The following is an 18120-nucleotide window of genomic DNA, read 5'->3' on the forward strand; positions in this document are numbered from 1 at the left end:
GGTAAAAGCTGTAGTAAAATCTCAACATAAGCGTGAAAATTTGTGGTTACCAGGTTATCAAAGCTGCTGTTAGACTGTTTCCTAACTTCTCATGTAGCCTATGCTGGAGTATCTAATAACCTTTAAAATCCTTGCCACTTTTATTGTACCAATATTTTTTTTTACAATACATGTGATGGGGGGAAGGCTTAATTTATTGTTTTATTTCTTCAAGACAGGATACATTATTTTTACAGCGATGTCCGAAGCTTTTTCATGTTATATTTAGGGATCAACTTACCATCTGAGACTTCAAGTTTAATGTTCCAAATGATTATTAATAGAATTAACCAGAAATTGTTGGAATTTGCTATTAAAAAGATTCAAGGATCAGGCATGATAGATTTTATTCTGACAAAAACAAATCCTTCAGAGTTGAACAGCAAATCAGAATAAGACACAAACAATTATACCTTTTACTGACGTCAAATCTTGATCTATCCAGACTGACATAATGAGAATTGACAAACCAGTTAACTCCTGCAGGAATTCTTGTGTTTTGTAAAGAATAAGAAAAAAAGAAAAGACGTATTTTGCTTTGGATCTGCTGCTTTGGAAACCTATCGGTCAGCTGGGCATTTTAACATCTCTTTATCGGTGCAGGCTCTTGGTGTGCACAGCCTTAACCTCAGATCAAGTTAATATTGAGTACTTGCTGCAACATTAACCAATGACTTACATAACTTATGTATCTCCATCTGATGTGGCTTAAATGGAAATGAAATTTTGCATGAGGTGTTGTCCAATGCATGGTAAGAGGGAGCTGGAGAGGATGTAATCATAGGCAGTGTAGTTGTGTCTAACACAACTGAAATGTAAGGCAGGTAAGGAGCAGCATGATGGCGGTATAAAATGGCAGGTTATTCACTGAGTGCTGTTTTAAAAGCTTACTATCTACAAGTTGAAAGGGAGCACAAAGTGTAGCAGAAAAAGTTTCCACAGCCTTGAGGGCCAAGGTGCATATAGCCCTACTCCATTGAAACACATAGTACCATATAATGGACGTGTTACACATAATTTTTCACCACAAACACTCCAAGTGAGTGTGCCTTAAAACAAATGTTAACTATGTGGAAAACACCTCATGCCTACTTTTAAGCATGGTGGAAGGTGTGTGATTATGTGGCGTTGCTTTTTTCCTTGAACCTTGTTAGAGAGCATGACATGAAAATTTCCCCCCCCCCTCTTAATACTCACATTATTCTGTAAACATTGGATGTTTCTAGCATTTTTAGTGACAGCCAGTGCAATAAAAGAGGAATTTATTTTAATGCTTCCCACACTTTTAACTGTGTCTATAAATGTGACAGCCACCGTAAATACATATTAGTATAAGTAAATATCAATTCAAAGCTGCTGTAAATGTTACATGTAGATATTGTTGTTTGAGGTGAAAATCCCACAAAAGCAAAACATTAAAGTACTGTTTTCACACCATTAACCATTGAATGTATGGTTTGAGCAGAGCTAGGGGATTGAAAGTAGTGGTAGCGGTACATTAACTTTTGTGAGAAAACTTCATCCACCAACTGTTTTAATAATCTTTTTTCAAAATAAAGCCAAATAAAACACAAAGATGCATTGAATTAGTTAACTGAATGTATCTTCGTTGGATAGACCCAACAGATCATATCAAGTCATGCTATTTTACACCAAAATATTAAAGCTATTCAGCCATGAAAATAAGGCTACAACACCGCCTGGAGGGATCTCAGGAGGCAGCTGTGGATGGTATTCATATCATTACCACACACAAAAAATAAAAAAAACTCTGTACAGACCCAGTGACAGTGGTAGCATCGTGACATCACACCTCAGCCACACTCTCTCCTTCCTGGCACAAATCTGAGGAGATTAAATGAATTTTACATGAACTCTGAGGGATTTCAGAGCCGCAGCTGAAGCAGCTGTTCTGACGGTGGCACAGTTTAACCAAACTGCATCTCTGGGAATGTTTAAAATTTATGAAAGGCAGCTAGTCAACCAACAAATACATTTTATGTAATTATTTTTCACATCAGCTTTCACTCAGCATTCCTTGCCAGTGCAAGTCAATAACGCTTCTGTAAAGCTGTCAAACAACAGTAAAAACAAATTGAGCAAATGTTCCCAGAGACTCTGAGACTTTAAAAAGCATCGACTGACTCTTTTCTTCAGGTTTCAGATATTTATGCACCCTGTGTCGCAGTTCTATTTAGTGACATTCTGAGTCATTTAATCTTTGAAGATAATGTTAGAATGGACAGAATACTAATATTTATGGCAAACAGAATAACATGGTACTTAAATTAGACACATGCATATATTTTGTCAATGCATACATCACAGATGTAAGAAAATTTCTGTCATTGTGCATTTGTCAAAATATGTATTACTCAAGATGCACAGCCTTAAAGATCCATTATTCTTTCACATGTATCAAAGGATGAACATATTGGGTTTTCATAATAAGGAGCCCAGCAGGAGGGCCATGTGGGCTGCAAGCACCTGTCATGCCTTTATTTTCTCTTACACAGACCTATTTTCAAATATGATGGGAAAATCTGGTGAGGAGGAAAAACTCTATCTTTTTCATATAAGGAAATACTAAAGATTAAAACATACATAAACAATGAAGAAACATTTGTTCTCTGTTAATACAACAAAGTATTAAAATGACAAACAATAAAAGCATCTTAATAGTTATAGCAAAGAACAAAATCTATTACAGTTATGGATATATTAAAATTCTCAGTAAATTAGGTAAATTAATGCAAGAGAAAAATGTATAGTTTACTCTTAGTCCTTAGCTAAAATCAAAATCAAAAAGATGCGTAGAAATTATGTATGTATGTATTGTATGTATGACCAAAACTGAAAATAAAATAAGATTAAGGACAGTGTGATAATTAACTTTGACTCAAATTCAAGCAAAACTAAAACCCAGATAGCGCAATAGAATACTTTTGCTAAAACAACACAGACAAATTCTAAATAAGGTTTTTAAACAGTTAATTTTCTTTTAATTGTGGTTTTTATTCATTTTCAGGTCATAAGGTTGTTCATTCTCAAGGAGAGCAACATAATGAAATACAAGAATCCTCATATGTTTTAGTTCACACTGCAGGGAAAGCCAATAGCCCATGTCCAGAAGGCCTGGGCTTTCTGGAGGGTTCGTAAAATAAAAAGAGTTCCATAAAATAAGACAGATTAACACTGATGTTTCAAAAAATAATCTGCTTCTTTTCTTTTCTTGCTTGTAACTTTGCATTGAAATTAGTGGCTTTAATATCATTTGCAAATCCTGTTTTAAATTCTGCAAAACCTTTTTGCAAATATGAATTTATTTCTTTTGTATTTGATTAATTTTGTATGCAGCAACACGTCATGAAAAAGGCCAAAGGCTTGTCCTCTTCTTAACTACCTGATTTAGAAGCGTCTGACATGTAATTTAAGTTGTCTCCATATGGCTTGACCTATAATTACAAATGAACACTTTATTAGACTATGAATCTATGCACAGCTAAAGGGCGGTGGTGTCTGTCACAAGTGTTTTATTGTCCATTGTGTTCTAAATGTCACCCTAATTATATGCATTACCATCTCATTATATCAAAGAAAACTCAAAATTAGCCAATAATATTCTGAACCTTATATGGTTATCCATCATGGAAGAATCATCTATTAATAAACTCTAAACTATAATAATGGGTGGCAGGCAAGTTACCAATATTCCTCTTGGTCTAGGAAATGGTTTATTTCTCACTTGAAGAACTACAGTGCAATTTTTATTCCGTTTTGTTTTTGCAGACAAGGAAAACGTCAAATGATGTATGCAGATAATACATAGTTTAATACAGAAGACGCCTGCTGAGAAGGTATTCATCTAAACTGAGGTGAACGAGGGAGGAGATACGAAATGCAATGTGCTTGCAGACAGAAACTGTGGAGAATTTATAGCCGACCTCTACATAATATTCACAATATTCTTTTACAAACAGCTGGAACATGTTTTATTACAATACAAAATATTGTAATAAACCTAGTCCAGATGATATTTGACATATTCTAGTTTGTTAATATGAAACATTTTTATCAGGCCTGAAAGTTATGGAGTACCACAGAATTCAATGTCTGGGCCACCTCTCTGAGTTATATTGTTGTAAACAATATAAGTGTCCTATTAGAATTCAGAGAAGACAGATGTTTTTTTATCTTCCAATCAGAGAATCTGGAAAACAAACTGCTTGGTCAGCAACTGACTCATTCGGAAACAATGTAACAAACCTTAGTGTCCTCACAGGATGTGTGTCTTATAAGCAGGTTTCCAGGACACCCTTCTTTCAGTTGCACAAGATTGTATTCAATTGTCCACTGTCCCAACTGTCTCACTCAAAATGACCCAATGCAGTTTCTGGGATTCCTTAGACAGAAAACCTTTTACCAATTCACATAATGGTAATAAATCAAACTTCACTGCATTATTTTATTACTAAGATTGAATTAAAATGGATGTAAATAAGTCAGATTTTGTCATTATACTTGTAGTGCCTTGAAAGAATGTCTTCTAAATTGCCTAAAGATTTTATGTTATGTACTGGAGCAATGTAGATAAACTGAACTGAACTGAGGCTCTTCTGTTTGCCATGTTTGACCAGCTCCAATACTTACCTACTACAGAAGTGAATAGCTTCATTCAAACTTAGACCTTTGAAACTTTAAATGAACTAAAATCATGTCCATTGCATCAGTGCTGGGAACGCAACTTGGCCTTTTTCACATAAATCTGTTTAATGAAGTGCTGCATAAAAGCAAAGCATTAAAAAGACAGTTATGAGCAATAATATCAAACACAGTCTCCACAACAACCATCCTTAAAATCAGCTATTTAAACAGGTTCAAAGGGCATCTTGGACCAGTAGTCAAATATTGGAGATGACCAGGGGCACCAGATACTGTGTCAACTCTTGGCTCAGGAAGTTCGGGAGGAAGGAGAGCGAGGGGAGGTTGTCAGCTCTGTCACAAAAACACAAGTCTTAAAATGTTCAAAACTTTACAAAACATCAAAATTCCTCCTGTAATATTGTCATGCAATATACATGTTGACACAACTGAGACAGGTTTTTTTCAAGAGTTTTCATGTCCAGTCTGGCAGTGTACGGGTTACGCAGAGGGATTCACCTCTCTGGGCTGACAAGGTGGCACAGCTTTTCCAGCCCTCCTGCCTTACGTCACGGTTATGTGGGAACCAGCTTCCGTGACTAAGAAAAAAAAAAAAAAAGAAAACCAAACACATCTCAAGTTTCAGTTGAAACATCCTACATAGGTGTTACATCACATTTCACTAAATAAACAAGCAAAAAAAGCGTATAAGTGAATCGATTCTTGTGACTTATTTGTTCAACTATTGTACACATAAAGCCACAGCATATTATATGTATAGATATACAGTGTTCTGACACTGAACAAACCTGACAGCCTGGTAATGAAATGCTACAAACTGCAACGCGCAGGACGGATCTAGCATTTCTACTTCTACCACATTTTCAACACACAGGCTATTGATATAATGTGTTCAATGCACACATTTTTAAGAAATAAAGAGGCAAAAGTGGGAAAATCTTACAAAGCAATGCAAAAAATGTATAAAACAATAAATACAAAATATCGTAAACTAAACATTTATCCTTGTCAAATAAAGAGCAGGTAGAATTTTTGTGTTATATTACACCTACCACACCACTCATTAATATTCTTCATTGTGGCCTTTGTATTAAAAAATAAATAAATAAAAGGAGTGGTGATTCAGGGCAACCAAGGAAAAGGTGTGAAAAATAAATTTCATTCAGTAACTCAGTTAATTTAACCAAAAAAAGTTGAACTTATTTAAGATCTAACAGCCAGCAAGGCCCATAAATCCACAGCAGGATGTATGCAGACATATTAATCGACTGCCTCTGAACCCATCAGCTTCCCCACAGTCTTTTAAAACTTCAAACATTAGCTGCAGACAACAGCATTGAAAAGGAGCACTTGGCACTGAAAGAAAAAAAAAAGAAAAGAAAATCACTTATGTTTAAGTTCACATGTCTTCAGTAAGAGACCTTTTCATTTATTCCCCATAATTTTCAGCCTCCTTTACTTTCCCTTGTCGTCTCATTTCGGAGAGAAGGGTGGAGAAGACGAGTGGGGCAGTCTTTCACTCGGGCCAGAGTGTCTGACAGTGTTTAAGTGGCACACCAGGACTTGTTTCAGTCTGCCAAGGCGAATCCATTGTGGAGGCAGGTGGGCCAACACACATCCTCGCTCAGGACACAGACTTGTGTGTCCTAGCCTTTGTCTCCTTGCAGCCTGGCAACGGAGCCAGCGGCTATGAAGTCAGTGGGTGCAGAGCATTGCTATGGGAACCAGCATAGTAGGCTAGGCTGTGGCTGCACTTGGATCAGTTTGAAGACTTTTCTGCATACCGTTTAATGCTGGAGTCGCCTGCAGAGTTCACGCTCTTAAATATTCTTCCCAAGACTGGCCAACGATCTTATCTGCAGTTTTTCTTCCACTCTCTATTGAAAAATAGATAAATATTTATTGTAATAAAAATCAAAACGCAACTATGGGATTAGGCTTTACAGAAACTGGGAGAGGTTCATGGTACTCTCTCGCCCTTCAGTTTGCCCTCGCGCAAATAATTGTGCTGAAATGGTACATCCATCCGTGTCAGCACATCCACACACACACAAACACACGCCCGTCAACATAAAAACAAACAGCCGCCGGAGTAGAAATATTAAAACTCATTGACTATAATTCAACACGGCATTGAACAACAGTAAGGTCTGAAGGTGGAGTCCACATAGGCTCCCTGGCATTGTGTCAGCTGAGTCCGCAATGTGCGTGAGGCAGAAAAAAGGGCGGGGATCGGACACTCCCTTGCTTAGTCAACCGAGCCGGGGTGCAAGCTGAGTGCTGGGGGGTCCAGACAGGTGGGAGAGTAGCTGAGGTGAGGCTCCTTAATCCACAGCAGGGGGGCGCCATTCTTGCCCTCCTGGCTCTTGTTGTTGTTGCGACCTTTGTAGCGCACGACCAGCAACGCAATGAGAAGGATGCCGAAGATGGGGAAAGGGTAGAAGAAGAGGAAATAGAAGAGGGACTCGTTGGAGCACACCACTGACTGTATGGTGGAAACTGGGGGCAAAGAATAAACAATTCAAAATGGTTAGCATATACGAAGTGGCACAATGAAGCATTTTCTAAACTTTCAGTAAAGTTGAAAACTTCAATTTTTTCAGTTTGTCTTTTGTCGGCTCGTACTCCTTTTCATGCCCCCATGACATTTGGTGTGTTCATACTTCCATTTTGTGCCCATAACAGAACTTTTTACCTGAAATCCACATAGCTTGTTTTTCTTTGTTCTTACATGTGCATTTATTTTGGTATAAGTACCTAATCTTGGCCAACTGACTCTAAAATGACAGATTAAACCAAAACAGCCCCTCAGAATCTACCAGTAGATGTTCAGGAGAACAAAGACTCTCACCACAAGTCTATTTTACAGGGTTGACAACAGTGACAACGGTTGAAACTCAAAAGGATAAAATGAACAGCTGCGTGTGCTGTGGTGGCGCAGGGGTTAATCACAACCCACACATGGAGGCCTTAGTCTTCGAAGCGGCTGTCACAGGTTCGACCTTAGCCGCATGTCTTCCCCTTCTCTCATTGCCTACTTTCCTGTCAATTAACTATCAAATAAAGCCCACCAGAGCCAATAATACTTTTTTATTTTTAAATGAACAGCTGAAAGCCTTGCTATCTTGCAGCCTGAATGAACCATCAAGATGTTTCTACAATGTCCTTGTGAATGGCTTTTTGCATTCCTGTACTTAACATGCCATTGTCTTTTATTATTCATATTTAAGCATATCCCATTCATGGGTAATATCTATGAGTCTTCTTCAGTATCATCTTCCATGTCTGAGTGTCGTTACTGTGACCTGATGGGCATGGTGCATTGCCTGAATGGAAAAGGTCAGATTTTTGAGCTTCCAATCATCCAAACGCTGGTCCAGTTGATCAAGCTGGGAAAAGTTAAGACTTACAACCCATGAAAGTATCAGCTGTGTAAAAAATTCAACTGGTTGATAAAAATGAATATTTATGTGTTTTATGGCCTTTGGATGAATCTAATTTGTTTTCTCTCTGACTGGTATTTGTTCACTAGATTGTTTTCAAATCAAATCCGAGGTAATTAGGAGATTTGCCCTCAATGTTAACTCTGCTTTTGATTAGCTGTACAGAGGAATAACACAGATCGTGTAATTAACTACATTGTTCAAACTACTTGTTTGTACATTTTCCCTCCCCCTTTTCCCTGAATTAATTACCTACATTTTTCCCTTTGATCAGTGTCACAAACATACACAGAGGCTCTGAGGATTTTGTTACCAAGGACTCACCTTGCTGCAGTACATTGACAGTGGTGACACCAGAATTATTGGTGGCAAGGCGATACCATTCATTGCGAGGGTTGAGAAGCCACTCCTCCACATGGCAATAGTAACGACCAGCGTCTGCTGGCCGGGCTCCGTGAATGGTCAGGCTGTACTGGTCAGAAGTAGTCCTCTCAAACTGAAAGCGGGAACCGGGCCCACTGTCGTCAGCGGGGCTGCAGTTTCCATTTCCAAAGATGGCGTCATGGCCGATGGAAAACACACAGTCCCGCTTATCGTCGTCTTCCCCTGGCTGGTCCTCGATGTCCTCGTCATCAGAGCGATCCACGTACCAGAACACAGAAAAGCGCGAGTCGGGAGACGACTGGCTGAAAATATTGCAGCCCAGTCGAATTGAGTTGGACTCTTCCACTGTCACGTTATTCTCAAGCTCATCAACACGTAGTTGAGGCTCTGCAGAAGTTCCCCAAGAGAGAAGGAATAAAGGAAGACAATTTATGTTAATAAATCCACATATAGTTCAAACAGAGAAGGTGATTTATGTGTACTAATTCACAACTATTGGGCTAATTATGCAATGTTGTCAATTTGGCATTTTCAAAAGTGTTGTAAACGTGCATCCCATTAAATTATACTGCACAACTAAGTTATTACAGTTACTAAACCTATAAGGGAAAACTTCATATTATTTAGTTTAATTACAGAGTTATTGATGATCAGATCTTTGAGCTAATCAAAACCAAAAATAAAATTTCTTATAAATGCACTGCAGGATATGCGCATGGGTTCATTTTGCATGGATTGCTTCATCACAGGACTGTGCAATATCTGCTGACCAATCGAGCACAGTGATACTGGCTTTGGGCGACTTGGCAACGAGTATAGGTGCCAGGTCCTGTTAGAAATGAAAATCAGCATCTCCGTAAGGCCAAGGCATCAGAGGAAAGACAATCGAGTTGATAAAACACAGTGGACCCACAGCAGCAGATTTCATGCTTGAAGTCAAGGTGCTTGGACTATATTAATTTCCACTCTTTCTCCACGCTCTGGGAACTTGAATTTCATATTAAATTTGACATTTACTTTCATCAGAAAAGAGGATTTTTGACCACTGAGCAACAGTACAGCCTGTATTCGTCTTAGCCCAGGTAAGAGGCTTCTGATGTCATTATCCGATTTAGGTGAGGGTTGATACATGGAGCCACCGCTGTAGCCCATATCCTGGATATGTTTGTGTAGTAGTTCTTGAAACACTAACGCCACACCCCAATAATCTCCTCAAAACCTGTGCACCTTATTTTACCACACACCTTTATTTTTCCTTTTACCCAACTTTCTATTAATTACCTTGGACACAGCAGTCTGTGAAGCGCCAGCTTCTTCAGCAATGACCTTTTGTGACATAACATTTTGTGAAGGCTGTCAATAACTGTCTGCTGGACACCTGGCAAGTTAGCAGTCTCCATCATTATTGTGGTAGCCGTAAAATAATGTAATAGACTTTTATTTATAAGTAAAGTTCTAATTTTCTGGAAAAACTACATTTTGGGATTTTACTAGCTGTAAACCACAATAATCAAAATGAAGAGAATCAAACACTTGAACTCAATTGTGTAATTAATCTATATAATAAAGCAATTAATGTTTTGAACTGAATTACCCAAATAAATTAACTTTTCAATTGTTTTTCCAATTTACTGAGATGGATGTATATAAAAAGAAAACTTACATTTTTTTAATATTTACTTACAAAATAATAAAGAGGTACAATAATTGCAGCCCTAAAATGAACAGATTTAAACATGTTAACATCATAAAATAGTCATTTCTGCATGTGTTACAGGAAATGGAGAAACAAAAGACAAAATTAAATCAGACTCACTATCCCGCCTGCAGCCAGCACCAGTCTTTCCGCTTCCCAGCAGGTTTGGATCCAACCTCAAGGCTAGTTTGTCTGTCTGCATGGATGTGCTACAGCCCCTCAGGGGTGGTTCTATGACCCACTTCCCCAGCAATTTAGAAAAAATGGGGCAATAAAAACTTGGCTTATAATGGGTTTTTCTCACACAATGTTTGGAACTGACTTCTTGTTAACCCAAAATGAGGTTCAGAACGACAGCAGGGGTGGAAAAACCGCTAATTCCTGCAGCTTCGGAGGACATTGTAACAATAAATTAAAACCCATCTTTGCCTCCAAAAGTTAAAATCTACAATAAACAGTTTTGTGTTTCTGTAAGGCTACCATCCCATTTTTACTTTTTCTTCTCAAAATAATATGCTCAGCTTGAGCAACGTGTGAATGAATGAGTCCATACACAGAGTTGTAGATACCGCTTCCCATACCTCCAAATTTCCTTTATACGTATGCTGCAGGAAAAAAATCTTCTAAGGCTAGTGTCTGCTTACAGAGCATTTTACCAAATAAGCATTTCCTTTACAGGCTACTGAGCTGCTGTTTTGATCCTCCTATTTTTTGTTATTTCCTTATCAGTGGTTTCTCGTTTTGACTTCTAAATAGAAAATGTGATCGAAAAAAACGTTAGGGATTGTTTTGACAAAATCAGTCTTCTGTTAAAGTTCATTGTAATTCAATTAAGGAGTAAACCAAGTACCTATTCTATTAAATGGCTGTTGATTCTTCAGGAACAGTGCATTCACTACACATTACTGTGGATTTACAATTCCACTTCACTCTAGAAAGCTAATTTATGCATCTTATTTCAGAAGATATTTGAAATTCTTTACAAACCACCAAAGGCTACCCAAATTACAGGCAGCTGTCTATGAATTTATCATAGACAGCTACTCTATGATAAATTCAGGAACAATGGGCCAAAAAGAGATGTAGCTTCTCTCAGAGAGATTAAGAGATACGAGTTGAATTATGCTCAAAATAACTCTGATGAGGTGGGATGTCACGGTGTGGGTGGAAGTAGATACATCATCACTTTAAATCACTATTTTTCAGTACTGGACAAGTGGATTAGCTTGTCCATCAGTGACTGGGAGTTTTCCCATTTTTTAATCTTCCTGAGCTCTGACTGGGGCAGATGTTAGGTTAGAACCATTACTGTGCAGAGCAGAACATGTTGGAGTCAGTTGAAAATGTGAGAGAAATAACTGTAACATTAAACAGGTCATTAATGTAGCTCAATACTGAATATACTAAATGTGCCAGAAACGTTTATCAGGAAAGAATAAATAAGATCTCTCTCTGTCATTACACTGTGCTCTTATTGGCAGCAAACAAAATCTGTAAGCTAAAACGCTTCTAAGTCAAACTTTGACACTTTTTCTTTATACAGAAAATAAGTTCCAGCATTTACCACTAACAGTATCAGCTCGGCCTCTGTGTGTTTGTCAGTTTATGCCGATTAGTGAGGCAATTTATACAGTTTACATATAGATTTGATTTGAAAGCAGTTCCTGAGATGTTGTTTCCATGAGTGGTGATGAGCAAAAGACCCCTTCATCTTTCTGCTGCAGGCAGCCGCCATCTGCAAAGCTGTGAAAAGTTTTCTTCTGTGTTTTTTTCTTTTTCTTTTTTCTGATGTCTGGCAAGTGACAAATTCAGCACTGTTATAACACTTAAGGAGATGATTGAGATTCAGTTCATTTCAACGTTTCTGTCCAAGGCTGTTTACTGTACAAGTGAAGTGATCATATTGAGACAAAGTCATTTGTATATGGTGAGATGAATCAAGCCAACAAGCTAAAATGTGCCATTGTTTCTAGCATAAATGTTATGCTTTGTAGTTAATAAAAACATGAGCTTTATTCGTTAGACCAGAGAGAATGATCAGATTTCATTGGGTCAAACTATGGAGGAGGAGAAACATGGGTTTGCATCCCAACTTCTTTGAAGTTGGTGAGCAAGTATTCCTTTTGCAACACTGTTGCACCTGATGTGGGCAGAAAATAAGTTTTCCCAGGAAAATAACAGAAAATTAGAAGAATGAAGTCACAGCTGAATGCACATCTCTTAAGACCGCAGAGACACATATTGTCTTTAAATTACTTGAGATGCAATTTTAAACATTTGATGTATTTATTTATTGAAAAGAAACATACACCTCATTATCTAGCTGCATACTCAAAACCAAAACATCAGAAATCTGAATGAAAGCAACTTTCAACAACAAAAGCAAATGACATTGATGGAAATAAGCTACCAAAGTCCAGAATGCAAATGATAGGAGATGACAAATAATGAATATGTAAACTGATAGATGTTCTAAGTAAAGACCTATGCATATATAATATTAAAGATTTTATTGATTAATAAATGAATGACTACTAATTCATCGTCTTACTGTGAACTCAATATTTAGAGCTCTTAGGTTTAACTATGATTAGGAATAAACTGTGAACATGAATTATTTGATCTTATTGCTCTAAATCAAAATTCTTAAAAAAGGTTGACTTGGCACAAGAATTTTGATACTGTACTATATTAAATCCCTGCATGCTGTCATGTGTAACCTGTGTCTTTGTTAATTCCACCTCTGCCATTTGTTGGCTTGGAACAAACATGATGGCGAGCCAGCCAGGCGTCTAACCTTGAATCTTCTGATCCTTAGAAATATCATCCATGGCAACTCTGACCCAGCTCTCTGGATTAAAGTGTCAGCTGCTGCTTCATTAACTCATTCATTGAAATGACCTTGAACAAGAGGAGCACTTTTCGCCTCACCTGGTTGTTTGACAAGAACCCTGGTGTAGCCTGAGGTATCCCGGGAGAGTCGATACCAGGCTCCATCTGGGTCACTCAGCCACTCCTCCACCAAGCAGTAATATGTCCCAGAATCACTGCTCTCTGCCCTATTCAGAGTCAGTGCATAGAGGCGAGGTGAGAGCCTCTCTGCTTGGACCCGCCGCCTCAGTCTCTCCTCGTCTGCGTAGGCGCCGTACTCAAAGGCCCCTGTACGTTCGATCCTAAGCAGAAGTTCATCGGTTTCTGACCCCGCTGCCCGTCTTATGTACCATAGCACAGCATGTTGGGAGTCCTGGCTGGTCTGGGAGGTGATCGAGCAATTGATCCTGACCCTGCTGTCCTCCTGGTACACCAGAGACTGGTTGTTCTTAAGCACCTTTAGCCTATTCTCTGCAAGGAAACAGAAAAAGCAGGGTTGAAGGGTGGAGAAGCAAAAGCCAACAGTCAACTCTCTGGTTGTAAAGAATATGATCAGTGGTGACAGGTACATATTGAAATTTCTGTTTTATGACAAATTACTTAAAATGCGGCTTATTTCTGGTGGCAGGAGGGCAGAAAATGACTGGCGATGCGTGGGTGAGTTCAAAAGTTGACAAAGACAAAGACAGACAGGAAGAAGAGGTGAAGTGAAAGAAGAGGGAAATGCCAAACAAGTCAAAGTCAGGGGGATGGGAAATCTGTTGAAAATGCAGACCAGAGAAAGAGACAAGGGTGGTAGTTTGTAAGGAAGGATATTATTAGGTAGGAAACAAGACAAAAGCAGGGCAGGAGGTCCTGTCAGTCTGCCAGAAAGAAAACGAAGAAGTAATGCATCTATAAAGTCAAGCAGGAGGGAGAGAGCAGTACGAGAGGAGAGAGAGATGACAGAGAGGTGTGACCAAAATGCCAAGAGGAAGCTGCATTTTTTCCGAGTGCTGTGACAGGATTGGTTACACTGACATCGGTTGCGGGATAGGATTAGCTGCAGGTACATCAGGTGTGACCGCCATGAGAGCCCCACTGTCAAACGCTCAGGGGGGAGAGGATTAGTTGAAAGCATGCAGAACACACAGAGGTGCACCAACACATACATTCACACAGGTACACACACCCTACATACACACACATCCTTGACACAAGATAGCAAAAGAAGCAAAAGAAAATTAAGAGAAATTTCAAACAATATCAATTTTATGATTCTAAGGAAAAATTATTTTCTCCAGCTTAGTTTTTGATTTTGTGACAGAAATTAAAAAGGTTCTTGAGGAGATGTTGGGAAAAAAAAACAAAAAAGCATTTATTTTAGTTAGCTTTAAAAATATTCAGTTTAAATAGTTTTTAGATATTTTCATTGAAATTCTGTGTATATGCCAACAACCTTAAAAACACTTTCTTTTTTTTCCCCAAACAAATATTTCCATTGAACCCTGAAAATCTGATGACGGTAATGAAGCCATACACCAAAAATAAAACATGAAACTTAATTTAAGTAGTGAATCAAATAATTTTGAAAACCCAAATGTAAACTACCATGAGAATATAATTAAATGTTTAAAGATTAGCATATTTTTTACTCTTTACTTTGTGTAAAGTGAATAGGAATAAAAAAAATACAAATTTGATAACCTTGAACTGATACAGAATAACTTCAATACTGTGATCAGAAAGCTTTGTAATTTAGTACTTTTGTCTAAACAGACTAGAAAAAGGACAAAGCTATCTGCTGTCAGAAAAGAACTTCTAGATTTTAGAGCTCACACAGACACAAAACAGACACAGAAAAAAGAACTCCTATCTTTAGATCTGAAATATTATTTCTGCTACAACCACTGAAACAGCCCTAAAATAGCACATTATTTGCATAAACATAAGTGGAAATGGGCAAATGTCTTACATTCGCTAGAATGTAAGACTCCTTGTTTTTTTTGTTCATGTAACGCATGAATTTGAGGTTTAAAGGTAAAATAAATTAAATGATATACTTTATTAGGACTTTTTTGATAGATTAATATAAAGCAGAGGATAAATATCAAATGGGAGGAAAATATTGAGGGGTTTTAAGTTTTTTCATATACAAATGAAAGAAGCATGGCATGTGTTTGTATCCATTTCCACCAAATCAACACTTTATAGAACCACCTTTTTCTGCAGTTTTTTTTATGGTATGTCCCTACCAGTTGTTCAGATATAAAACCTGAGTTTCTGCTCTTTCTTCTAAAAAAAAAAAAAATAAAAAAAAAATTTGAACTCTGTGAAAATAGATAGACAGCATAAGTGAACATCAATCTCCAGGTCTTGACAACAATTCAGAGTTTTTGTCTGGACCTTTGCAAGATCATACCACCACATCAATATACTTTGATCTAAATCCTTCCATTGTAGCTCTGGCTGTATGTTTATGGTTGTAGTCCTGATGGAAGGTAAACCTCCATCTCAGCCTGAACTCTTTTGCTCCAGCCAACATATTTTCTTCCGGTACTAACCTGGTTCTCTCTGTCTATTATTTTCATTAACTCTGACCTGCTTCTCTGTCCCTGCAGAGCCAAAGCTCCCACAGTGTGACGCTGCAAGTCTTCTTTAAAAATGTAGCATTGAAGGCTATGTTCTCTGTTAGCATGCCACCAAACAACATTTTTCATGAACAGGTTTCATACTGTGTGCGATGTTTCAGATGTTTGCCATGTGTTCAATCACTAACTGTGGCATACAGTCCTCTTTCAGTAATGTTTATACCTTGATCATCTTCCACAAAGGCTGAATTTATGATATGTGATATATGTCTCTGTACTATCTCCAGTGGTATCATGAGCTTCTTTTCTGCTTCTCCAAACTCTTTCATTTTCAGATGATGGACTGAACAGTGTGCTCAAAGATGACCAGATCTGGGGATGATGTTTTAAAAAATTAAAACTACATTCATTTTAAACTTTCCAACAACCATAAAACTCAACTTTCAGTTGTGTCGCTTGGTCTTCATGCAGTTGCTCGTTTATTAATGTTCTCCAACAAACCTTTGAGGCCTTCACAAAACAGCTGTTTTTATAGTGTAACAAAATTTTACACTGGTATGTTGTTTATAATTAGATTACTTCTGATCATTTTGTGATGAAGGTCTGCAATGGGGATCAGGTTTAAGGGAGCTAAATAGGAAACTACTTTGGAAACTCTGTATCAGCATTCCTTAACTTCACAGACATGAACTACTTTGTGTTGGTCTATTTAAAGTCCCGGTGACAAAATGTGAAGAAGTTCAAAAGGTCTGAATACTTTTAAAAAACTGTAAATGTATTTCTCGTTTGCTACCTAATAGTTCCTCAGCTCCTTCTGCTGTAGTCCATGCAGGGTCTCGGCTATAACAGGCTGGCTGATCGACTGCCTACGGTCACAGCCATCTGCTGAGAAAACCTCATCTTTATCCACAGATTGGTTAGTGTGGTCGACTCACTACTGTTTGTAGTGCTCCATATATATATATATATATGATAAATATTGCATGATTTTGGGTGCATTTAAAAGACACATGGTTATGAGGCATTGCCAGACCACCCTGTTGTGCAGCAGTATTTCAAGCTAGCATCTCAAATTATCCATCATCACCATTGCTTCTCTACCCACCAGATTCAAGCAGCTGAAAACATCTCCATCTGGAAAATGTAGCACCCCCTGGAATCCTGGCAACCATTTTTCCTCTCCTTTTTTCAGGAGAATTACCTCTGAACCTCCTGAAGTGAAAGCATGCAGAATGGGATTGGCACGAGACAAAGCAGCACTCTGCCGTTCCCCATTTGAAGTTTGAATCCACAGCCAGGAGAAAAACTGGGGGCTGAAAGCCTGTTGCCGTGCACGAGTGTTTAAAAGAAATTCCCTTTCTAATCTAAAATAAGCAAATTACTTAAGCCCTATTAGGTGACATCATGAGCTATTAAAAGTTATTATTACCAAGGACTCACTCAAGCACAGACTGATGGGACAAACAGAATGGAGAAACAAAGAGCCATAAAAGGGGAAGGAATGCTTTCCGTTTTATGCTCCAAAAGGACTTCAGAGTCTCGGGTCCCTGCTAAATCCCACTGCTGTGAAAGCAGCTTCACAGAACAGCCTGTCAAATCCGGTGACATGTGTCCTTTTCCACAGAGAATGAAGTCTTTCCTATCAGCCCATCAACCCCTTAAAAATACAATTGTTGACAGAATCAGCAATAACTCAATCTGAAGTGAGTATAAATCCAAGTAAAGACTAGTTCTTCGTTATAATGCAGATGCTCCTCATGTATGTTCAATAAAGAGCAAAATTACCTCTGTTTTTAAAGGTCATCATGGCAATCAATATCTGTTTCTGGTTCCATTACATGCATTCATGACTGTGCTTCTGAAGCATGAAGTGCCCATCCACAAAGTGACATGAATCCAATATCAGCAGTGCTTGCTTTTACATCTAAAAGGTAGTTCCTGTGTAAGTCAAGCTTAATTAGACATATAAGTTGTTTTAAACGTACAAGCTTTGACTGCCATTCAAGAAAACATTTTTGTTTAAACTTTATCCTTGAGAAAAATGGTTCAGAGCCTCCAGTGTTGTTCACCTACTGTTTCCAGGGCAACCGTGAGTCTTAGATCACCATTGCGAAGTAAGTTTGAGAAACTCACAGACTTTTTCCTCCAGCAATAGAGAGGGAAGGCACAATTACCCAAGGATAGGATTCATATATATTCATACAACAATTTTATATATATATATAAAATTACTTTTTCTATTATACAAAGTTGTTCACAAGTATGTTTTGAACAAGTCTCAAGTCTCTAATGACTGAAATTAGATTCACAATGGAGAATAAATATGGACTAAATAATAACATTGCATTCCAGTGGATTCAATTTTAAATCATGCAGTGTTTTGTACACATCACATCAATATTTAACAATTCTCTTTGTTTTCAGATTTTTTTTTCAACATGCAAAGAAGCTGATT

The 18120-nt window shown here is 37.9% G+C and overlaps 1 protein-coding gene across 2 annotated transcripts in view; it reads right to left on the reverse strand.

The window, feature by feature from the left end:
- Positions 1–207: 207 nt before the first annotated feature.
- Positions 208–18120, reverse strand: part of igsf3 (immunoglobulin superfamily, member 3) — a 111299-nt gene continuing 93386 nt past the window's right edge. For both annotated transcript variants that reach the window (XM_044132196.1, XM_044132195.1), the window contains exons 7-9: positions 13156–13566; positions 8469–8915; positions 208–7200 (exon numbers count right to left, since the gene is read on the reverse strand). In XM_044132196.1, the coding sequence (XP_043988131.1) occupies positions 6950–7200; positions 8469–8915; positions 13156–13566 (1109 nt within the window). In that variant the 3' untranslated portion in view covers positions 208–6949. The remainder of the gene's footprint in view (positions 7201–8468; positions 8916–13155; positions 13567–18120) is intronic.

This window comes from Gambusia affinis, linkage group LG11 (genome assembly GCF_019740435.1).
Source record: "Gambusia affinis linkage group LG11, SWU_Gaff_1.0, whole genome shotgun sequence".
Lineage (NCBI taxonomy): Eukaryota > Metazoa > Chordata > Actinopteri > Cyprinodontiformes > Poeciliidae > Gambusia > Gambusia affinis.